General features: G+C 35.5%; 1 protein-coding gene across 1 annotated transcript in view; it reads left to right on the top strand.

Moving 5' to 3' along the window:
* The window catches only part of LOC306651864 (vexin-like), a gene marked incomplete at its 3' end in the record, with an annotated part of 185,871 nt that extends 178,881 nt beyond the window's left edge, over positions 1-6,990 (top strand). Inside the window, exon 2 of the mRNA XM_079124750.1 lies at positions 6,297-6,990. Within this exon, the coding sequence (XP_078980876.1) occupies positions 6,376-6,990 (615 nt within the window). The 5' untranslated portion in view covers positions 6,297-6,375. The remainder of the gene's footprint in view (positions 1-6,296) is intronic.
* Positions 6,991-26,118: the final 19,128 nt, after the last annotated feature.

Here is a 26,118-nt window from a genome sequence, read left to right as displayed (position 1 = left end):
GTCGTACATCCAGAAATGGTCAATAAAATGACTGATGAGTAATATCTTAGCTTTTCTTTTATATATTTCCATAGCTTTCCTGAAGATTTAAGTAAAATCACGAGCTCATTTTATAATGAGAATCACATTTATATATTCTGATCACTTAACATCTGTGTGACTTTAAGCAACCCCCTCCTAATTCACTGTGTCATTTTTCATATATGTAAAATGAGAAGACTCAGGCTAAATGATCCCCGAGTTCCTCTTCAAGTCGAGGGTTTATGATCTTTTATGTGCATAAATATATCACTTTAACCCAGTGAATCAGTTTTTTTAAATGTTTTCACTTTTCAATAACTATTTTTTAATACTTACTAGGTTCAAAAATTTTACTCAGAAAGATAAAAAAAAGAAGCAGGAAGAGAGCATTGATTCTGTTAGTGATAGATAATATTATTCATTGGCAAAAATTGTGACATCTGGGTATTTTTTCAAGCCAACCAAGAGTAACCATGGTAACATAGGTTAAATTGACTATTGCCCTATGGTAAAGTGTCAAAGTTTTAACAAATTCCTCCTCCGCAACAATGATAGCAAAGCAAGAAACCAGACACTCATTTCAGAAGCTCAATTAGTTGAAATAAATGCAGTAAGCTGAGTAATTTGAAAGGACTTCTCAAAAATTCTGTGACAGATATTTGAAGGGTTGAAGAGGAATTTAACTGCCACTGATAAAATAAGATTACCATTTTTCTAATGTCCCATTCTGTTCATACAATGTGAACTCAGTAGTCTGAGTTCTTGAGAAATGCAATAATTAGGAATGGATTCATATTGTAAGTATGTTAGTGAAATCTGGTCAATTTTCTCAGTGATTAAAATCAAGAAATAATTTTAAAAATTGCATCATTAATATTATAAGAAATGATGGATGAAGAACCTACAGTGTGTGGAAAAAGATGAGAAATAGCCAGTACATCTTGAAAAAGAATTTTTAAAGGGTAGAATAATTCAGAATCGCCACTTTTAGAAATCATTTGGGATACAAATGAAATGAATTACATTTGCACTGGTTATTTAACTGATTATTTTGTCTTAAATTATGGTTGTGTTATAGCAACTTGTTTTTTTACTGGGAGATATAGCAACAATATTTGTTAAAACATTGGATTGCTTCTCAAAGGTAGGGTTGAATATTTCTGATTAATTCTTTAGTATGACATGTTAGGAGTGATGCCCAAACATGTCAAGTCCCTAATCTTTCCTAATCTATTCTCACTTTCAACTCCAATTTTACTAAGAAGACACAAGAAAATGAAAACTATCTTTGTTGAGTTCTTTCAAAGTTTTTCCATTCCACTTATGTTCACTCATTCCCTCATTTTCTTTTATTATTTTAGAGAAAATAAATTCTCTCCATGATTTTAAATCTAATTCACCCCATTGCTCTCCTGTGATTCTTTCCCCCAAACTTACTCGTCTCAATTTTTTTATTCACTTCCTGTATTTATATCTCAAGTACTCACCTTTCATGTAGGATCCAAATTAATCCTTACCAACTACCAGGCAGATATTTTTAGGTAAATGTTCCATGGACTCAAACTCAATTTTTAAATGATATTCACTTTTGACTTGTAAACTCCTATCCAAAATGTTGCAGCTCCTGATTTCCTCATTTTGTTTAATATTACTACCCAGTTACTCTGTATTATCTTGAACCAGGTTTTGAACCATTCCTCCCACTATACTTTGAATTGTTCCCTCACTACATCCAGATAATCATCAAGTCCTATTGATTTTTTAAGACGGTTATATTGGTGACATGAGCCCTCTGTTTTATGGTCAAGTTAACCTAATTCAAACCTTCATTCTTTCCTAATATACTGTGAAAACCTCCTAATTAATCTTTTTCTCTTCTCATGCTCTTCATTTCATCATTCATATTACACTAAAGCAATCTCTTAATATTCAGCTGTAATCATGCCATGCGCCAGCTTAAACACCTTTGCTGAATCCAGACAGTAAAACAAACTAGTTAGTAGCTAATTATATTTCCTCAAGTAACATGGGCTGATCTTTCCATAAATCTCGCTTCTTAGATCTACTTAACAAACCTTTGTTCCAAAGATCACCCTAGTGCATTTCATCTTTGCAGACATGGCCCCCTGTATCTGCAGCCTTGCTCTCATGTCTACCAAAATTCAAGTCCAGCTGACCTTTCAAATCCTCTATGAAGGCTTTTTATCACTTCGTTTGATATCACTCTTTCCTTACCTGTGTTCCCTTCATTCTCTACTTGTTCTCAACAGGTTTTAATTATAGATGCTATGTTCTCAAAGATTCTGACACAGTACAGGTACTTGTAGTTTTTAAAAAATTTTTAATTGTAGATGGACACAATACCTTTATTTTGTTTATTGATGTGGTGCTGAGAATCAAACCCAGTACCCTCCACATGTGAGGCAAGTGCTCTACCATGAGCCACAACCCCAGCCCTAGACACTTATATGTGGAAGTGAATTGAATCAGTACATAATTGGGACAATAAATTGATCTGTGGTTTTGGTGATATTTTTATGTTGTAGTACATGAAATCACTGTTTCTATTGGTAAAAGAAATGGTTGAATATAGGCAATTTTACATAGTTTAACCTAACATAGACTTATAATTGGATGTTCAATTTTTTTTCTGGAAATGAATTTTCACAGTATAGCTGGGCCATAATTTAGCTTGTTTCAGTGCCGTGGTTCTCCTTGTTAAAATAGAAAGTGTTAGGTTGACATTTTTATATTTGCATTCCCACCTTTTTAGCAGTCACATTTTATTCCCTAGATCACATCACCTAAATCGCAGCACTAAGGTCATATATGATCAGAGCTAATAGACAAGCATAAGTGCATTCCTGAGGAAGTGTGGCATACATACTTCATGGAAAATAGTCATTTGAACCCAAAATAGTATGAGTGGACATCATGATTCAATGGAAGGATTTCATTTTGGTTTAGTTGACCTGGCTCTACTGAAAGAATATTGCCACATTCCTAGAGTACTTTACATATCAACTGAATCTAATTTTCTTCTTTAAATTCATGATGGCCTGTCCATGGGAATTACCAAAGAATTTTCACATATGTAAATGTAATGCATTCATAATCTCTCTATAATGCATTTTACTTCACTGAGCCCTCTCAGGGGTAAATGATTTCCTAGAAATGACTGGGATATCAGGATGATAGTCAGTACATTTGAGTTATGCCTTGCATTTTCTCAACTATCCAATCTGTTCTTTGGAAGCAAAAAATACTCTGCAAAGTATATGTGGATGCTGATTCACAAAAAGTGGGGGTGCTAGGGAAGAACATAGGTACTTTGGATTAGGCAGAGTGTAGTGAAGGGAGCAGGGCATGGGGATAGGAAGGATAATAGAAATGAATTGGACATTAACACCCTATTTGTTTATATCACTATATGACCAGTATGATCCTATATCATGTACAACCAAAAGAATGAGGAGTTATGCTCCATTTATGTATGATGTATCAGAATGCACTCTATTCTCATGTATCACTAATTAAAACAGATTTTAAAAATGGGCAAAAGATCTGACAAAAGGAAAAAAAGAGCTTCTTAGGAATATCAGTTTTGATATTTTGGAGGAACAACTAGTTAAAATATTTTTTAAGCAGAAAGAAGTTGTTCGGCCAAGTTACTGGAATTTATTTTCACCTATTAATCCAAGAAACATCCTCAAACTATAATTACATAACTTGGTATAATTATTCTGGTTGTTTTATGAATTTGAGTTCAAAACTGTTAGTCAAATAAAATAATATGCAGAGCCCAAATACATACCTGAATCCCATTGAATATGAACTTATACATTTGAACAAAAATATTTACAAAACTGCCTTTAAAACAGCTGCGATTTAAGGTTCTGTGTTCAATTCTCATCACCTTAAAAGAAAAATAAAATAAATGTATCCCCCCAATAAAAGTTAGGAATCAGGACAAATGCATTTTGATAGATGGTGTTTAAAAAGAAGCAGAGGGGTGCAGAGAAAGAAGCAATTCAACTAAGTAATTTAGAGTCAAGGGGTATACAGTTTGAGGCCCTGCTTAGCCACATACTAGCTAATGACACTGAGTCAGTTACCTAATTCCTATGGATGTTTACTCATGGATAGCACTTTTTCTGAAAATTTATTAGGGCTGTTTTAAGAACTAGAGACAATAGAAATTAGAGGACTTTTAAGGCAAAAAAAATCATTTATGGAAACTACAAAGATAAATAAGTAAATTTTAAAAGAAATGAAATATTTCATACTTTATGAAACTGCTAACAAATCCTATTTTCCTGCAGCTCCCAGAATCTCCTAAATAGAGTTAATTGTTCATGCTAACTGGCTATTGCCATTTTTACTTACAATTTTGTCCATTAAACCATCACTCCAATTTCTTATATGCAGAGATTGCTGCCTTAATATTTCATGTCTTCCTTCCAATATCAAGAAGAATACTGTGCAATGACATGAATAATAGCCAATCTGTCATAGCATGTGCTATATCTCCTAACATGATGCATTGAGGCAGTTTTGGTAATGCAGTGTTCCTTGATTTGAAGTTCTGGAGGTCTATGGTTTCTCTATATTAACTTTGACCATATTCTGTCTGAGGCTTTGGACTGAAGAATGTTCCATTTTGAGGGACAAGTACTCTACTGTTGAATATAGAACTATGGTTTGCAGATAGGTTTGATCCTTTTCTTAGTTCTCATTGCCTTATTTATATAAGAAATAACTGTCACACTATAATTTACATGATTTATTTCACAACATATTTCATTGCTTTTCCCTCATTCCATTTTTGTAAAGAGCCCTTCTGAGTCAGTAAAGCCACCACCAAAAACCTTTTAATTGAAAGAGGAGTCTATAAGGTAATCAATGGCTATGTTGAGGGCAATCCCATCCATGGCTTATTTGCCTGCTTGTGATTTAAAAAAAAAAGTCCCCCAGTACTTTCTAGTAGATTCTTTCTTCAAAACTGTGAGATACTCTTTGTTCTGGGATATCAGCTCTTTTCATATCCCTATACCTATAAAGTCATGTATCTGTACAAGAGTCAATTCTCTATTTTTAGCTGTGCTAATGGCCAATTTTCACACAATAGAGCGACCTGACCAAACACTGACCTGAAACAGCATGTTAAGACAGATGACACATAGACCTGCCGCTACAATTCAAAATGCTGGTTGTTAAAAGCTATATGTGGTAACAGCTAAATCCAGGGCTGCTTAAAGATGGTACCCATAGCCCAACTTTGGAAAGTTATTTTCAACTCCATTTCAGATAGATGCTGAGTTCATGTTCTGGGACAATGGAGTAAGCCCTTTTATGGGCTGAGGTTGACATTTCAACTGATTGATACATGTTTCTTGAATCCTTGTCACGTGTCTAAGGCTGGCAAAGTGACTGAATTGATTGTGTTGAAAGGCAGGAATCAAATTTATGAAGTGAGATACTAAAAACTAAATTGAAAATGCCTGTACCAGGGCCTGGGCTATGAAACCTTAAAAATCATTCAAATAAGACATCTGAAGAGCAGGCTGGGGCACAGCCACAGCAAAGGACAGCAAGAACCATGGCACATAGGGTCACAGAATGGATCTTGGAAAATGAATGGAGACCGCCAGTATCCTGTCTGTTTTCTCCAATGGCCTCAAGCTCCCTTTGGAGGTAACACTGGATCCCTGTGTTCTTTTTGATATGTAAGTCAATTAGTCAGTTGGTAAATAATTACTTCCTGTGTGTACATTCTTCTCTTGACAATACAGAGATGAAATATGAATGGGCTCCAGACTCTAGTTGTTCATAGTTTACTTAGGGAGTGACCAATCCTACATTAGAACTTTGATCTTTGTTCCACGTACAAACAAGAGACATGGCTTATAAAGGTTATGAGAATTCGTAGTTTTTCATTACTTTGTACCAGTTTCCACCTTTCTTCCCCAACTTCACAAACAGCAACATGTTCTTTCATTATAGGTTTTCCTGGAACTTCCACTTTTCTTTATAGTCTTTTTTTAGGGTTCTGGGACTGATTATTTTATTTCTAGTCCCCTTTCCATATAACCCACAATCAACATGAAAGACCAAGGTCATTTTTCTGTTTACCATTATAGCTCCAGTGCCCTAGCCCAGTGCTTAGCTTTATTTGTATGTATTCATTTTAATATATTTTCCAACACTTATTTTTAATTAGCTTTAATTAGATTTGATTTACATGCAATTAACTGTAGTCATTTAAAATGTTCTAGTATCCAGGAAACCTTACGACTAGGAGTCCAGAGACAGACTGTCGGTTCCCAGACACTAGGGGGAGAGAAGGCTGAAAAGATGCATCAGATTTACAGCTGCAGCGATGAAAATATACAAGTTTTCACCACGGTGATTCCTTCCAAGGCATCCAGTCCAGCCAGGATAAGAGTCAAAAGCTCTCAACACCTCTTGACCAAGAATATGGTGATTGAGTCAGACCTCTACACACCCCGGCCCCTGGAGCTGCTGCCACACCATATAGACCATTTGGATGCAAGCGAAGGCCACAGGTTTGTCCGGCTGCAGAATGCTCGGCCTCCCAGGGCGCATCCCGCCAAAACCCCTGCCAGACCTGTGGGGATTTCTGAACCCAAAGCATCAAATCTGTGTGGGAATCAAGCATATGGAAAATCACTGATTCCTCCAGTGGCCCGGATCTCAGTGAAATCTCCAGCTGCAGCAGAGGTGGTAGCCACAGGCTCAGAGAATGAAGCTGTTCTGGGGAGAGGATCCAGACATCTCAAGAAGATGACGGAGGAGTATCCAACTCTCCCCCCGAGTGCAGAGGCTTCCCTGCCACTGACAGGCAGTGCTTCCAGCGGTGTCCGTGGCATCCTCCGAAAAATGTTTACCAGGAACAAGAAAAAGTCTGAATACATGGGAGCCACCAACAGCGCCTTTGAGGCTGACTAAAGGTGACCTTTCCCAGGTGCCTTGCATTGGCTGAGGTTCACAGGACAAGGGAAGAAAACTTGAGGATTGGGACTGAGCCACACTCACTCACTAGCTGATCACCCGCTTTCAGCATGGAAAAGGAATGTCCCTTCAAGGCAAAATAGAACTGTTGATCTGAAAGTTACTTTGAGTGGTCATAACGTTTATTTTCTATCTTTAGGCATAGCTATACCAAAATCAAACTTTGGCAATCCACTTTAAAGACCTACAAGGGAGAATAATGTATCTTCCTTGTGGGTTTTTCCAAATGTATGATTTCTGACATGAATATAAAAGCTTGACAGTTGAGGGGTTTGTAAACCCCACGGTTCTCACTATTCCCATTTCATGTTTATTTCACTTTAATGAGGTACAGATTTTAAGGACAAAGCACTATGTATTTACTTAATAGTTCTAATATCAACTTGACAGTGTCATCAAGATCAGTTCTGATGGTCATTTGGCATGATTGCATGAATTCTGTTCTTTTATGTACAGTTTTTCTATAGAAAAAGATTAAAATTAAATGTTAATGTTTTCTTAAGTGGCATAATCTGGTAGAATTAACAATACCTTGGTTTGGTACAATGATTTTAACTTTTGAAAGTGCTTTCCCGTCCATTACTCTTTTTATTACAAAGCACCAGTTGGAAAAAAAAAAAAAAGCACACTTATTCCTTATATACATATGGGAAAATCAAGGCCTCCAGAGGTCATGTGAATAGACACAACGTAGTAGGACTAGTCACCATGTCCTCAACTTCCCTCAGCAATTCCTTGCTGTGCTTACTCTAGCAACTGATTTGGGGAACATTTTATATGGTGGGCATTTGTCTCTGGGACAACCATGAAGCAGAAAGTTTGATAAAGTTAGAACATGTAAGTGGTTTGAATGAATTAGGCCGTGGCATTTTGGACTGAACTGCCATTTCTACAGGTCAAAAACAATTGAATATCCATTGCATATGGTTCAACCTAATATATAATATTATGTTGTCTTCCATCAATGGAAATGTCATCAATTCCGTTTTCAACATCAGTAGCCTTAAAATGATCACATAATAATGTTAATAATTATCATTTATTAAATGCCTACTATGTTCCAGGCATGATACTAAGCACTTTACATAAATTATTCTTATCTTTCTAATGACTGAGTTAAGTGGCTTTATCCATTTCATATATGGACACCAGTTCAAAAAGGCTAAATGATCAGTCTAAAGGCACCTAACATACATGGGTACCCAGCTTCAATGCCTGTGTTATAAATACTCCTTCACATGAAAGAGTTCAGAACATGGAGAAGGACTAGGGTTAGTAATGAAATTTTGTCTCAAGCGTTAAAACTAATGAATTGGTAGAGGCTGCCTGGAGTGCTGTGTGGAGAAGGGATCTGAGCTAAAAGAGTACAGTGATCGATGAGTAATGCCTTGCTTGTGGAGGGGATTAGTGACCGGCTTTGAATAGTCCTCATCTGTGACCGGAACTCTGCCTCCAGAAGGCTTGTTTTCTAATTAAGAGGTTTAAATTAATTCAACCTATTTAATGAAATCAGAAATTCTGTGGTAAAATTTAGCCTATGACCATGTTGGAAATTGCCATTTCTTGGTACAAAGTAGAGTTTGACCATTGTACATCTTAGACTCAACTGATCTTTTTGACTACTTCATTGTGGTAATGTCTTGCTTTGTGCTCTTTGAATTTCCTGTTTCTGTATCTCTGGGTAAATTCCAAGAAGGTATGATGTTGGGTAAGAGACCTCGGCTTCTGGGTTTTCACCTTGCTGATCTCTGCTTTCAACCACTGTGCTAGACTCTGAGCACCTGATCCCAGCATCCAAACATGATTTGGAAACTTGTGCTCAAAGGCTTTTTCACTGAGGGGCTAATCCCAATGAACTGTCCAATGTCGTTCACAGTGTAGAAATTGGGATCCAGAACAAAGGGAACAGACAGGTGATCTTGCTGGACCACACAGTCTCCTGCAACTATTTTAACTTAATTTATAACATGTCTTTTATTTGTATTGGCAGCTGAAGAGCTATGTAGGATAGATTGAACTTGTTTTTAATTTAAGTATTTCATGAAGTGTTTGCCTTGTATAGAACATTTGGCGAGTTCAAATAAAAATAAAGTGTGCTTTGTGACATTAATAAACCCAAAATAAATAAATAAATAAAAATAAAATGTTCAAGTTTTGATATGTTGCATAAGTTGTGGAATCACTGCCACAATCAAGTTACAGAACATTTCCGTCACCCCTAAAGTTCTCTTGAACCCCTTTACAATCCTTTCCTACAGTCCAGGCAACTGCTGATGATTTGGTTACTATAACTTTATCTCAGTTTTATAGAATTTTACATATATGGAAATATACAGCGTATATCCTTGTGTCTAACTTCTTCCACTAAACATAATGATTCTGAGATTCCTTCATGTTATTGTGGTGCCACAATAAGTTTTTTGCACACCAACAGTATTTTCTGACAGCCATTTCCATTATATATTTCAGGCATTTTTCCCATGACAAATGGACAAGTGTGTTACAAGTGGCGTGATATTTTATAAATCTGCTAGTAAGAATATTCAGAAGAGACTTCAAAACTTGTGTCATTGTTAAGTGAACTTGCATCAGGTATTGGAATGAGTAATACATGATTTTAATCACTTAAAACTCTGGAGTTCATTTTCTTTTTCTTTTTGCGAACTCCTTTTAAGAAACATGTCAAACCTTTATTTACCAGTCATTAATTTGTGCTCTCATCATTTGCATTAGCCTCAAAACTAAATGTCTTTGAAGGAACATTTTTAAGTTGCCTGTCACTTTTGTAAAGGTTTATTTCAATCTATATTTTTCAGAACCCACAAATCAACCTAACTGGTTTCATAAAAACCATAATTCATCATAATCAGTGGAAAGTGAAGGGATAAGCAAGGGCTCTCCTGTGTGTGGAACCCTCCTCTGTGTGGTGGAACCCTGACTCTTAGAACACCTTACCTAACTTATGCTATATGTGGTCCTATAAACACCAGGTGAGGCATCGGCATATATCTGCATGTTCACTATTAGTAGAGCCTACTTCTCTTACTTGCTTTCAAGTTCAACTATATAAATAGAACATACCTCACTTTGGAAATCATTGTAGGCAGTGGAGAGTTAATGAGTGTCAGTGAGAAGAGAAGTGACCTGATAAAAAAGGCGCTTTAATTATATTACCCTTTTAATATCATACTGAATGCTTTGCAGAGAGTGGAAAATGGAGACAGAAAGAGCAGTTAGAGGTTGTTTGGTTTTATTTCCATTTGATTTTAATTAGTATATTTAATTAGAGAATCTTTGTAAACAACCCTCCACAAAGAATGTGTGCATTTCTGACGGATCTTTCCAACTATAAGAATATTGTAATATTTGGGATACTATAGAGCAATAATATAAAAATGATGTAAGATATATTGTAAAAGAAGAGCCAAGAAAACTTGTTAACTGATTAGCTATGAAATGATAGGCAAGAATTTTAAAAATTTCAATGTTCAAAATTGGGTCTCATTGCCCAAGTTTGGAATTTTGTACTAGAGGAAACTATTCTTTTCTTACCCCTTATAATGCTCAGATGCTCTCTGCAAACATATTCCTAAGATCCTTAATCACCTCTAATAATAACATCATCTTTCCCTACTGTAGTCCTTTCCATTTTGGGGGGAGTTCAGCTACATGAGTCTCCTTAATCAAAAACTGCTTCCTAGAAATTTTAATTCCTTAGTCCTCTCTACAACATAAAATACAAAGAATCATTCCGTTCTTCCTTTGCCATAAAGTATTCAACAACTGAAAGCCAATTACCATGTTCTTCCTCAGTCCTTTCTTCTCTAGATTTAACATCCCCAGGTCCTTCATCTGTTCCCCATTTCATATCTCTTTCAGAATATTTATATTCTCTATGGAAAGCTGTATATGGATATTTCCTGCTTTCCAACATTTCTTTCTCTCAAAAAATATGGAGTCTCACAAAATATAATGGAATACAGTATATAATGATGAGGATGGTCTGACTAGTATAGAGCAAAGCTGAACCATTAACTCTTTTCCTTGGTAATTTGATTTTTATTAACATAAACCAAGACTACGCTAGCTTTGTCTGGAAGCTGCATTTTGTATTTTACCTATTTCTATTTTTGAATAAATGAACAATCAAAATAATAATTGAACAACCTATTTTTTTTAAATATGCTCATTTTGACACTGTGCCAGGAGAGCCTTGAAAAGTCCTGAACTTCCAAGCCAAGAACTTTTTGGGAATCGACATGTGACAATCCTTCATCTATTCAAAAATTGGGCTTAATAAACTTTTTCATCTTACTAGAAAGTAGTATCACAAACACTGGGCCATTCTATTCCCAAATGATAATTTATGCATTACATGTTTTACAAAGAAAGAGAATGAAACATGAGATGCTCTGGAAAAATGTATTTTGCTTATGTCCTGACACAATATGGATGTTGGTTACCTTGTGATTATTTATTTATTTATTCTATTTTTGTGGTTCTGGAGATTGAACCCAGGGTCTTGTGTGTTCTACCACTCAGTTACATCCCCAGCCCCATTTTCTTTTAAGTACAGAAAAAGTCCACTTTTTATTGTACCAGATGAGAAGGAAAAGTTGTAATTAGGCATTAAGATTGTCATATCAATAGAATAATATTAAAATGTGATAATAAAGAAGAGTAAGATGGGCTGGGTTGTGGCTCAGTGGTGGAGCACTTGCCTACCATGTGTGAGGCACAGGGTTCGATCCTCAGCACCACATAAAAATGAATAAATAAAATAAAGGTATTGTATCCAACTACAACTAAAAATATTTTTAGAAAAAGAAGAGGCAAGTATACTTTCACATAAGTAAGAAGTTTCACTCTCCTGAGAAGGTGGAAATAGATGGGATTTCTACTTTTTAGATATTTAAAACAAAAGAAAGAAATGTTATTGGCATAGAATTGAAAAACCATTACTTGTAAAAATAATTGTATCTTAATTCTGTCTTTAATAAAAACAGGTCTTTGTTTTGACTTTCTTTTTGAGTCCAAAATATATTAACAATCTGATCAATTAATTGACTAATAATCAATCAACTTATGATTTAAAAGGGAACTATGTCCCCTGATCTTTGGCTAAGAGTTCCCCTAACACAAGGCGGCATTTCTCTAAACTGTATCTGAACTGACTTTTTTCCCACAAAATTGCATTTTTTTAATATCAATCAAGATTCATCATCTAGATTCAAACCAAGAGTCTAACTTGGAGAAATCTCTAAGGCTCCTGATTATGTCTTAACAATAGTTTCACTGTGCCTACCAAGTTCTTATCAAAAGCAGATGTTATGTGCATGTTATGAATGCCATCACTCAAGTCATTAAAAAATTATTAAAGAGGACAAGCCCAAATTTCGAGCTCTGCAGTATGGCACTAGAAAATTCCCTCTGGTATTGCAGGGAACCATACTCAGCACCTTCTTGGCTATAGAGAAATGACAGGGGCTGAGTCCACCAAGGTCTACTCGGCATCTAGCCCATTCTTCTCTAATTCATCCAAAAGGACACCATGAGAAACACTAATATCTGCTTTCTAGATGCCTGCTGTTGTTTTCCTTCCTGAATTCCTAGTTTTTAACTCAACTAGTTTTAAGGTTTTTCCTTGTATTGGTGTTTGTTTAAGCTTCATAAGGAAAGGCATTTGTAATGCAAGTATATTTTTTAATGTCCGTAAACATTCTTTATTTTGAAAATGCCAAATTAATCCATACAACAAATAAAATGAAATAGCCCAAAGCACACTATTCTTAGCACAATCTGTCAGAGCAAATTTGCATAATATCACAATGTACTGATGTCAGCTGTTTGTAATATCAGTACCAGACGGAGCAAGGCCAGGAAACAGTGGAAGTGGCTATAGATGCTACAGTACTACTTTTCATTAATGAGGAGCTTAAAGAATGGCGTCCAAAAAATAATGCTTGTCAGAGGCTAAAATGGGTGCTGTCGAAGGAGTATTGATTGATCTCAACTAGCCAGGAAATTAGAAAGAGGACAGTCATGGTGCAACAATTCATCTTTGTCAATAAAAAGAATCTGTTTCTACTGGAAACCATCTCTCCTGGCCTTTAGGATGCTGTCTTTCAGAAATGTATGTTTCTTTAGCAATTTTCATGTGTTATCTTGGAAAGTTATCCAACTGCAGTATTTATTTGTGCTTACACTTGTCACCTTAAACCACTTTTAATCACACTCTCCTACAAAAGTAAAGTGCCACAGGAATGTAATGTACCCTACCGTTGCCAAGGAATTTCTCAGTATCATATCATTGAAAATGATCTCAAGTCAATGAAAATTCAAAGTTACAATCAATTTTGCTATCTGGATAGGAATGTTTTCATTCGAATATAAGCAGCATGAGAGTAGGAATGTTCATTTGCTATCCACCATGTCCCCAGCGGTGAGATGAGTGCCTGGCATATGGCAATACATAACATTTGTGAGATAGCTAAATTTATGGATAACTACTTAAATACATACCTATATAATTTCTATAATAGGCAAGGAATCAGATGCTGTTAAGAAGAGCCAGTTATTTATTTAACAACTATTGAGTCCCTTCTATGTCTCAGGCATTGAACAAGGTTCTAGGGGTACAACTTTGCAGAAGATGGTGTTTGCCCTCCTAACAGCGTATAGAACAGTAAGAAGGAGTCAGAAATAAAAGAGAAGATTCTCTACTCTTGAGAATTAGCTATTTGAAAATCAAGTTAGGAAGACAAGACATAAACACAAAAGAAGTTAAATAATGAGACTAACATATTCAATAAACCTGACATTTTTTTGTTATGTGTTGTTCATAAAGCATAGAGACTCCACCTGCAGTTAAGTTTATGTCCAGTTTTTAATTTTGTTTCATAAGGATTTAGTTGCCCTTACCTTAAACACAAACTTATCCTTTCCTTTCCCCGTATAGCTACTTTATTTTCACTTATGATTTTTTCTTTCCTGTATACTGTAAACCCCCAACCAAATAGGAAACAAAATACAGTGTGATACATCTTGTTTATTTTAAAACGTCTCAACCTTTCTGCCTACACCACCAAAGCAATCATACTTCAAAGTCTGTTGGCTGTATCATCTCAGCACTTTTAATTTAGATGTAGTTACATTTGCATAACAGTTTAGCTGTGAATTTGGCAGGAAATTTCTGAAGAGTTATTTTGGTTCCACAGAGAGTGTGCCCAATGTCTAATAAGCAGATCTCCTGTGCAGTGTTGCATTTTTATCTTTACGAAAAAAGGACCCTGGAGGCTCATACCTTGGCAAAAGCTTTTTTCCTAACAAATAATATGATTAGCAGCATTGCCCTTCCTAAGAGTGAGAAGTGGTAAAGCCTGTTGAATCTCTGAAACCATAGTAACAATACAGGAGAAACTCAATGAAAATGGTATTTAACATTTTTGTATGGTTTACTTTTTAATGTAAAAGAAATGAATATTCATGATTGTATATTTGGAAGAAGCAGAAAAATATAGACAGGGTAAAAAAAAATTACCCATAATCCTACTACCTGAAGCTAGCCACTTGTAATGTGTTAGAGTAAGTCATACTCTGTATGTGCGTGTGTGTGTGTGTGTGTGTGTGTGTGTGTGTGCGCACGCATACAAAGTCCAGAGTATACAAGGCCAGTATAGGAAGTAAGCATTATCTCATGTGTCCCTTTGATCGATTATTAGAGATTGTTAATGTATTAAAGGCAATTCTTGCTGGGCACAGTGGTGAATGCCTGTAATCAGTGACTTGGGAGACCGGGGAGGCAGGATGGTCACAAGTATAGGGCCACCCTCAGCAACTTAGAAAAGCCTTGCGCGATCCTGCCCCAAAATTAAAAATAAAAATGGCTGGGGATGTGGCTCAATGATTAAGTGCCCCTGGGTTCAATCCTCAGTACCAAAAAGAAAAAAGACAATTTTTACACAAAGACACTGTGAAGGAATAATAATGACTGCCCTCTTTTATTCTTTTTGCTTTTGATTACAGATAATTTCAAACATAAAATTAAAAAAAAAAATGGAAAGCCATTTACTCATTCACCCAGCTTCGATAACTATCAATGTTCTGTCATTCTTATTTCATCTATATCACCCCCACTCCCCAAGTTACTCAATTATTATATTTGTATATTTTTAAGGTAAAATGTGCACACTTAAAAATTCACACATTTTAACTACACAAATTTTTTTAAAAAGATAATATTCATATCCAGAAAATTTCCCTTTTATAGTCAATCCTGCTCTCTTTCACTTTGGAGGCAAACATAATTTTGCCTCTCCTAGGATTTAATGTACTTATACAAGTAAATGTAGATGTTTTGTGTATGGCCTCTTTGATCAGCCTATTACCTATGAAATTAATCCGTATTATTATGAATACCACACTTTATTCATTTTTTCCATTGATGGCCACTTGAGCTATTTCCAGTTTGGGCTATTATGAATAAATATGCTATAAAAATTCTGGTGCATATTTCTTACACGTATGGATTAAGATATTTTATTTTTATTCAGTAAATACCTAGAAGAAGAATGGTTGGATCACAGGATAGGTGTGTGTTTACTTTTATAAGAAATTGCCAGGAACCACCCACCATTTGACCCAGCTGTCCCACTCCTTGGCATATACTCAAAGGACTTAAAAGTAATACTACAGAGATACAGCCACATGAATGTTCATAGCTGCATACTACAGAGATACAGCCACATGAATGTTCATAGCTGCTCAATTCACAATAGCCAGATTGTGGAACCAACCTAGATGCCCTTCAATTGATGAATGGATAAAGAAACTGTGATACATATATACAATGGAATATTACTCAGCTATAAATAATAATAAAATTATGGCATTTGCAGGCAAATGGATGGAACTGTAGAATATCACGCTAAGTGAAATAAGCCAATCCCAAAAAACCAAAGGTTGAATGACTTCTCTGATAAGTGGATGATGATACATAATAGGAATGGGGAGGTAAGGAAAGAATGGAAGAAGAATGGATTATGTAGATGGAAATGAGGGGTGGGGAAGGGGTGGGGGGAAGGAAAGATAATAGAATGAGACAAACATCATTACCCTATGTACATGTATGATTATGCAAATGGTATGACTCTACTTCGTGTAAAACCAGAGAAATGATAGTTGTACCCCATTTGTGTACAATGAATCAAAATTTAAAAAAAAAGAAATTGCCAGAATTTTTCAAAGTGGTTAAACCATTTTCTGCTCCATCAACAATTTAAGAGATTTCTTGTTACTCTCTATCCTCATCCACATTAGTTATTCCTGGCCATTCTGGGGTTATATTGCTGTTACCTTTTGCTCCAGTCATTAGGAAAACCAACTTCCTAACCTGTACATTTCTAGGCCAAACTTGATCAGGGACCAAAAGACACCATTGGCACCCTAATGTCTGAGGTGTCACAAAAGCTGATTAATATGGAGCTAGAACACTAGGATATAGTGTGCAGGAATAAGCACTAGTGACTGGTGTTTCAGGATGCTCAGGACAGCAGAATAATCAAGTAGGACCAACCAGACCAAAACCCAGTAATCTCATTCTCACCATGTCCAGGAAAATAAAGTACAGGAGCTCCTGTAGGTGTAAGGTGACTTTCTCCTTCTTCCTAAGAACTGAGCAGCAGTTTCCAGGGAGTTGTGTGGATTGCCTTAGGCAGGAGAAATGCACTGTCTACTCTCTGGGATTGTTCACCTGATTTTCCTTACTGCCACTCTTCCATACTTGGTGACTGACATCCTGGAGCTGATGGTAATGAGGCCCACAACTGCAGAATGTGCATCACCACAGGATACAAGAAGAGGGTGGTGGATAACAACCTACCACTTTGAGAGTGACATCAACCCTAAAGATGATGAACTGTTTTGATCCAGAATGAACTGCTGATACTTGGGTCCTAGACTCTGAAGGGAGTCCACATAGCCTTGTCAAGATACCAAGCTATCTTTAGTCTCAGGAGCTCAGGTTATTGTCATCCAAACATGAAAGTAAAGACTTCACATCAATGGATGTACTTCCCACTACTATGTGTAATCATAAAGCACCAATAAAAATCTGAAAGTATGGTCTGTGTAGGGTGTTCAAATCATGATTTTGGATAGGGCAGTTTCTAATGGTGACAGTGCAGAACTCATTAGCTCTGATGAAAGCCTTATCAGATCAGGAAGTTGACTTGGGGCCTTCTAGGTATGTTGAATTCCTAAATGATGGTGACAGGGTGGAATTGAAGATCATGACTGTGGTACAGAAGGCTTCTTTTGTGATGGATCATGCCGGAAGACCAGAAGGTGATAATGAGGGTAGGGTAGTTGCAGTTGGCATGAGATTCATGGGGCTTTTAAATGAATGTTGAGGCACAAAAACACTAAAAATATATAAAAGGGAAATATACTCAAGTTGATTTAATTATTATTATACCCTACTTTGTGCAGGGATTATTACTGGATTATTAGCTACATAGTGCTGTGGTTCTCCCTATAGAATATGTTTTTTTCTCCTCTTTTATGGACACTGGTAAACAGTAATATTATGTTGTTAATATCTGTCCTAAAATATACAATTCAAGGAGTTCTTGATGGCTATTAAATATTAATGAATGGGTTTATTAATACATTTCATTGTAAACACAATTATCAATTGCATTATCAAATTAAGTAATGAATAATGATCATGTGTTTGATAGAGTATTATAGAGTTATGAGTGGTTGGATAAATGTTTTAAGAGGTGTAGTATATTCTATGTAAATTCCATCCCAATTGATGGACTCAAAGAAAATATAATTCTTATAAACACTTATTTGCACTGTATTAACTTAAAAAGAGGTGTCACAATGTGTGTTGTAAGATAAGAGATTAAGTTTAATGAATAGTAACTATACACCTGCTCTTGTGAATGTCAACATTTGATGTTTTCACTTGTTCATTGGATATTCAAGGATTACTTTTTGCTGCCTATTGACTTTTTCATAAAGAGCTGGTAAAAGCCTACACAGATGACTTGCACAATGGAATCAGAAGACCTGGGAGAGATCACAGTTCACCACTTCCCAGCCTTGTGATCCTCTATATATTCCAGATATTTTAGGCATGCCTCCTCAAGGTCAAATAGATGTGGCCCTCACATGATTGCTGGAAACTTAGGTCACTTGATATGGCTGAACCTTTTGGAGAGACAAAGGAGTACAATGAAGGAGACATCATAGTTACAACAGAGAACTAGATAAGCCATATGCTAGTTTCTTCTTGGTTGTCCAGTATGTGGTGACTCATTCTGTCTATGTTTCTTTCCACCATCTATCACAGCAGAAGGACCCAGTTTGGCCTTTGCCTGCCTCACAGGAGTCGCCTGAGAATGAAATTTATAGTATTGGAATTGGGTTTACAGCTTTGTGAGAACACATGTGTATATAGATTCCAAGAAACCTTTCTTGCCTCAAAATGCTTATCAAAGTTCATATTTGAAGTCAATTGTCAAAATGCTCATGTTACAAATTTGTGATTTGTCATAGAGAGGCATTAAGCTCTCTTATCATTAGCTAAGCTTAATTTTCACTCTTTTCAGGCCTCTCTCCAACAACTAACAGTGGAGATTCAGCCCCAAGTGATAACACTGCAACACACATATTGCCAACCCTAAAATGAAGTATGGTTGTCCAAAACATTGATTTCTCATATTACAGTGCTCTTCAGTCTGCAGTGAATGCCTCTCTGATGGATAATGCCAGAAAATTAATCATTACGCATTATGGTTTGAATATGAGGTGTACCCCAAAAGCTCCTGTGTTAATGCAGGTATGGTCAGATGTGAAATGGTTGGATTATAAGAGCTTTAAGCTAATCAGTCCATCCTAGCTTGCATAGACAGAGTAGGTGGTAAATGTAGGCAGGTGTGGGGTGGTGTGGCTAGAGGAGGTGGGTTGCTGGAAGCATGCCCTGGGAGAATTTGTCTTCCCTGCAGAATCCCCACATCCCCCAGACCCCGGTTTCCTAGCAGTTGTGAGCTGAGCACCTTTCCTCAGTCTCACACTTCCACCATGATGTTCTGCCTCACCTAGGGTCCAGAGCAATAGAAATCAGCCCATGGTGGACTAAGCTTCTGAAACCATGAGCAAAAATAAACTTTTCCTCCTCTAAGCTCTCCTCTATTTTGGTCACAGTGATGAAAAGCTGACTAACACATTATACTAAGATATGACATGTTGATAAAATAGTTATCTGATTTTTAAAAATTGCTTACTTGGTTTTAGAGTTGTTACTTATAGCACAAAACAAAGTCTCCCGGATACTTCACTCGCACAGCAGAGGAATTCATTATAGGAATCAAGAAGTCACAGTAGATAGGATAAACAATATCAAGGTTAGCATTTTTGTATAACTAGACACAGACCTTACAATCCATGCAGCAGTCAATAAAAAATGGCCACTTATGACTCTTGCAAGGAGGCAGGCTTCCAGGGCACTTCAGATACTCTGTTTAACATCTGAAGTAAAATCTGAGCATTTATGAGCCATGTTGTCAAGTCCTTTGCAGCATTAGGAGAATCAGGCAGAAGAATATTACTATGGCTTTAAAGAATTGCATTTCATCTATCCTTACAGTTGTTACAGGAAACACAGTGGCCACAACAAATATAACATGTAGTCTGCAGCTTGCCTGCCTATTCATTTCCATTTATTGGTGCCTTATGAGGATGAATTGCAAATTTTTATGAAGTATATTTGTTCAGGATTAAATTATTCTTTTTTATGATGAATTACATGGAATTATTTCACCAAACATTGCTAGAATAGTTCCACTCCATCATAATGTATTTTCTACTTTATGTATTACTACATACAGTTTGCTAATATTTGACAATAATTTTGGATTTGTGTTTTGAGGAACAAGTCTATGTTTTCTCTTCTTTGAATGACTTTTTGGAATGTTTTGGCATTAGGGTTACACTAGCCTCTGGTGTAACCATAATTTAGGAAATGTTTCTCCTTCTGTTTTCTAAGTTTGTATAAAATTGTTATTTCTTTCTGAAATGTCTTATAGAGCTCAGCAATAAAATTATCTGAGGTGCAAGTTTTGTTTGTTTAGGTGTTTTTAATAACAATTTCAATTACTTTGATAGATATAAAATTATTTAAATTTGTTTCATCTTTGAACATTTTGATGAGGTTTGTTTTTCAAACAAATTAATATTTTTTATCTTTTTGTTAATTTATCGGCATAATAAATTCCTTTGATATCTGTAAAATCTCTACAGACATCTGCTCATTCACTCCTGAGACTATTTATTTGGGTTTTTCCCACTCTTTTTTTCTTAGTCAGTCTTTCTAGGCTTTCATAAATTTTATTAACCTATGCAGAAAACAATATTTGCTTAGTTTTTTTCCTATGTTGTTTGTATGTTTTCTGATTCACTATTTGCTCTTTATCATTTCTTTTCACTCTACTTACTTTAAGTTCAAGTTGGTATTTTTCTAGTGCCATAGGGTAGAAAATGAATGATGATGTTTTTACTCTTTTCTGTAATAAAAACATTTTAGATGCTATAGCTGCACATCAAAAAGTTGCTATGTTGTATTTTCACTTTCTTTTATTTGAAATATTTTCTATCTTCATTTTTCCTTTTTTTTACCATGAGTTATATAGAAACACATTGATTTATTTTCAAATAATTTGAACTTTTAAAAGCTGTATTATTGTAGTTGATATCTGACATAAGTCCACTGTTAATCAGAAAGATTTTCTGTATTATTTTAAATTTTTGAAATTTATTGGTATTTGATTTATATCTCTACATGCATTCTGTCTTGGTGTACATCTCATATGAAGGTGAAAAAACACATATTATACAATATCTTGTAATGTGTAAATGCCAATTAGGTCAAGGTCGTTCATAGTGTTATTCAGATCTTCTATATGCTTTTTTTTATTGTAAGCTAATGGGTAACAACTTGTTTCTCTGTTTGTACATGAAGTAGAGGCATACCATTTGTGTAATCATACATTTATGTAGGGTAATGGTGTTTGATTCATTGTTATTTTTTCCTTCCCCCCACTCCTCCCACCCCTCTTTTCCCTCTATACAGTCCCTCCTTCCTCCATTCTTGCCACCCTCCAACTCCCCATTACGTATCATCATCCGCTTATCAGTGAGATCATTCGTCCTTTGGTTTTTTGAGATAGGCTCTTCTCACTTAGCATGATATTCTCCAATTTCATCCATATGCCTGCAAGTGCTGTAATTTTATTATTCTTTATGGCTGAGTAATATTCCTGTGTGTGTGTGTGTGTGTGTGTGTGTGTGTGTGTGTGTGTGTGTATCATAATTTCTTTATCCATTCATCAACTGAGGGGCATCTAGGTTGGTTCCACAGTCTGGTTATTGTGAATTGAGAAGCTATGAACATTGATGTGCCTGCATCACTGTAGTATGCTGATTTTAAGTCCTTTGGGTACAGGCCAAGGAGTGGGATAACTGAATCAAATGGTGGTTTCTGTATGCTTTTTTAATTTTCTGCTACTTGTTATATCAGTTACTGAGGCAGGGATATTAAAAACACCTCATTATATTTGTGAGTTTACCTTTTTCACTCTAATATATTTAAACTTTCTTCATTGCTTTTTTGGCTGTGTTCTAGGTATATACATAGTTAGAATTCTTATGTCCTCCAGATATACTGATGTTTATTATCATTAAGAAATGTCCCTATCTCTTTCCAACGATGATATTTGTCTTGGATTGCATTTTATCTATTTAATTTGTATAGTCACTCTAGTTTTTTTTATGCTTATTGTATTTATAATGTATTCCAATTTTTACATTCAAATCATATGTGAATGTTCCTATAAAGTTCATCTTTTGTGGAAAGCATGAAGGTACATTTATTATTTCATTATTTCATTTGTTTGTTTTTACCTTGTTTGGCAATCTCTGTCATTTATTTTGTGGTTTCATACATTTATATTTAACACTGATATAGGCATGATTGCATACAGAACTGACAAATTTCTCAGTCTTAGTTTTTGTTCCTTATTTTCTTTCTTGTCTTACCTTGATTTAATAAACTATTTTTAAAAATTAATTTGAAAACTGAGACAGGAAGATCACAAGTTCAAAGCCAGCCTCAGAAAAAGTGAGATGCTAAGCAAATCAATGAGACCCTGTCTCTAAATAAAATACAAAATAGGGCTGCGGATGTGGCTCAGTGGTCAAGTTCCCCTGAGTTCAATCCCTGGTACTCCACATAATAATAATACTTTGACTTTCTCAATTAACTATTTATTGTGCAATTATTTCTAATAGTTTGAAAGAACATCAAACATGTTTAAGCATAATTTTAAAACATTTTTTCATGATATAATTGAAAGAAGTTTGGTGACATGATGCTATATTACTCCCAAATATTTTAGTGTACATCTACCAGTAAGTACATTCCCCCAAAATAAGCACATTAAACCATTAAATTCAGAAATTTGACATTTAAATGATCCTCTGAACAAAATGCATTACATTTAATTACATCAAAGTCCTACCCAAATAGTAAAATATCCAATTCAAAATCTTGTGCTGAGATTAGCTGTCATGTTTTTTAGTGTAGTTCAGTCTATGAAATTTTCTCCAACTTGATGTTTATTTTGTGAATTGGCATCCTTTGAAAATGGTAGAGCAATTATTTTCAAATAGGAAATACCAGATATTTCTCTCTGTTTAGATCCATGGCACACATCTTTTACAGTTATGTCACAGAATTGATGACATGTTCTCATTGTGTTCTGTCTATAGCTCACAGTGTTGGTTTGTCCCATTACAAATTATTTCATCACTTTGATCACTTGATAAATTTGTCAGGCACACTTGAAATTCCTGATGTTCCAAATCTCATTTTGGCACCACACCTAATTCTTCCAACTCAAATCCAAGACAACAGAGTTCATCCATGTTTTCTTCCTTTCCATGTTGTAACTTCTTTCTATGAAATCAAGAAACTAATCCATATACTTAATCATAAGAAGGCTGGAATGGAGGTAAAAGCCAGTCATCTCAATATAGTCTTAAAGAGGTCCTATGATCAAATTCAGCAGATTCATATGATATAAAGAAAAAATAGAGACTATTAAAAGCAATGTGAATTGAAGATCACTATTTTCATCTAAAATATAAACAAAGGCCATATCTGATTAAAAACTGAAACAAAAGCAGCTTTCCAAAGTAAAAGACGAAATTAAGCAAAACAACTCTGAAGGACACTTATGTTTCAGGGAACAGAAAATAAATTTAAAGAAAATAAAATAGGTGTGGCGCTGGGTGGGTGGTAATGGCTCCTTCTGTGATTTCAGTGCTGCTTGAGTGGCTGCAGGGTTTCAGTGTTCAAGTGGACAGAGTGATTTTGTTGGGTTTCAGGGCAACAGGCCTGCTGTAGGGCAGCTGAACTTGCACCAAAGAGCTCTTCCTGGACAGGATTGAGAAGAACATAGCAAAGATGAACTTAATGAAATCAATCCATCTGTGAGACCCATGGAAAATTTCTTCACTGAAGAGAGTATGCATGGTTCTGTTTGCCATTGTCAATTCCCATTGTCTTTATTGGGAACAGAGGTCTGTAAAGTATATTTACTCTCTTACAAAGAATGAGGTTGCTGACTGACCACTTGGTGAAAGAAGAAAAATCACAGGATTGAAGATGCTGTGACTTTGAAGGAGTTATTTCAAGGAAACCTGACGATACATTTAGCATTCAACAGTCCAAATAACAGGAGAGACACTGCCCTGATCGAAAGCAGGGAGCTTTGAGCAGAAATCTTCCAGAGGGCCTTGAAATGGACAAACAACATCTAGGAGACTTGTTCACAAAAATAGATTTTACTTTCAAGGTTACTGGGTAGGGCATGGAAAGGAAGCAAGGAGAAGGTGTGCTTCTCACTCCCAGTTCCATAGCAAGAAACATACCAGGAATTTTATGTGAACTTGGGATCTTCCTGCATCAGCCTCCTCAGCCACTGGAATTTCAGGGCTTCTCGGATCCTGTTCTGAGAATAGAAACCAGTGGAATGTGACAAAAAGGAGGCATCTGACAAATGCCTGTTGAAGGAAAGAGTGTTCTTTCATTACTCCAAAGAACTCAGGCCAGAAAATGGACCAATAAAATGACTTGGTGAAGTATAATGATGCTCAGCAAAAGACAAGAGGAGAGAAAAAGAGAACTGACTTAAGATCATGAATGTTGTTAAAATGCCATGCACTGTATATTACTTCTGTATTAAGTGTTGAGAATGGACAATTGATTCAGACAAAGCTTCATGATTTCTGGAGCTAGAGAAGAGTTATAAATGGGAATGACCACAAATGTGTACATTGTTTTCTTTCAGAGTAAAGGAAAGTTTCTGATTGGCAGTGGTGTGGGTGCACAAACTGGAACTGGACACTTCACAAATGAATTTCATGGTGGGTAGATTACACCTCAATAAAGTTTTATTTTTTTAATACAAGAATACATGAAATGAACTGCTGTGAGGCAGCTATAATCCACTTCACTACACTACAAACCCTAAAGAGTGATGCCTTTTTATTGATCTTTAGAGCCTAAAACAGAGGTGAGACTTACAGACTGAATAAAGACTACTGGATACTAGGGACCATCTTTCAAGCAAATACTCAAGTCATTAGCCCTAGCTAGGCTTTGGTCACTCTGATTATAGCAAAGCATGAGCCTTCATGAGAAATGATTTAACAGGTATGAAATGTGGTAATTAAAAAAAAATACGGCTTCTTTCCAGTATGAATTCTCTAACGGCAAATAAGGTATGATTTTTTCATCAAAACTTTTGTCATATGCTATACTTTTGTAGGGCTTCTCTCCAGTATAAATTATCTGCTGGTGAATAAGGCCTGATTTTTGATAATATGATTTGTGATATTCACTCTCAACTTTTCCATATTGTCCTGTGTTGTAAATAGTCAAGGTCACAATTTCCATGTTTTCCATTAATCACTTTTTGAAATATATGACTTATGCCATGATCTGGTGAAAATTCTTAGGCATTATGAGAAGTCATTGCTGAAATGAATGAAAATAAAAAATATTACTTGGTACACTGGGATAAATATGTATTCCATGCATAGCATAGGAAATTATAGTAATGTTAACAATCTCAGGACCTCATCCATGTAGTAGATTAGTAAATCCAAGGCCATCATTACTACAGAAACTTATCTTATATAAAAATGTACAGACACAATTATATTGTAAAAATTACCCAAATTATTGTAGAGAGTACAGTATCCAAGATAAGTACATTACTAGGGAGAGCAATGTAGTAGAGGAAAATAATGTATCATACTTTTATCAACCACAGCCTTTCCTTCTCCCTAATGCAGCATTGTACAATTAGGAAAACTAAATCTACAGGCTACCTTCACTCTCAGTAGAATAAAGGAAATATTAAACATACATAAACATTTCTGGTTTTTGAAGATTGTGTGAAAACTGGTTTCTGTCTCCCAAGACACAGAGATCTGGAACTAACAGGTAGGTTTTGAATGCTAATACAATGGATATTCAAGAAGTTTAAAAAGGGTAGGGAATCTTAAGAACAAATATGAACAAAATTTTAGTGAGAAAAATATACACAAATTCAGAGCTGAAATCAATGAACTTGAAACAAAAGAAACTATTCAAAAATTGGCAAAACAAAAAGTTGGTTCTTTGAGAAAGTAAACAAAATAGACAAACCCTTAGCCACACTAACAAAGAGGAGAGAGAAGACTCTAATTACTAAAATACATGATGCAAAAGGAAATATCACGACAGACACCACTGAGATACAGAACATAATGAGAAGCTACTTTGAAAATCTGTATTCCAACAAAATAGAAACTACCGAAGACATTGACAAATTTCTAGAGACATATGCTCCTCCCAAACTGAACCAGGAGGACATACACAATTTAAACAGATCAATATCAAGCAATGAAATAGAAGAAGCCATTAAAAATCTACCATCCAAGAAAAGCCCA

This window comes from Sciurus vulgaris (assembly GCF_902686455.1).
Source record: "Sciurus vulgaris genome assembly, chromosome: X".
Classification (NCBI taxonomy): Eukaryota; Metazoa; Chordata; class Mammalia; order Rodentia; family Sciuridae; genus Sciurus; species Sciurus vulgaris.
Note: the sequence above shows the minus strand (reverse complement) of the source record. Positions and strands in the feature narration are given on the sequence as shown.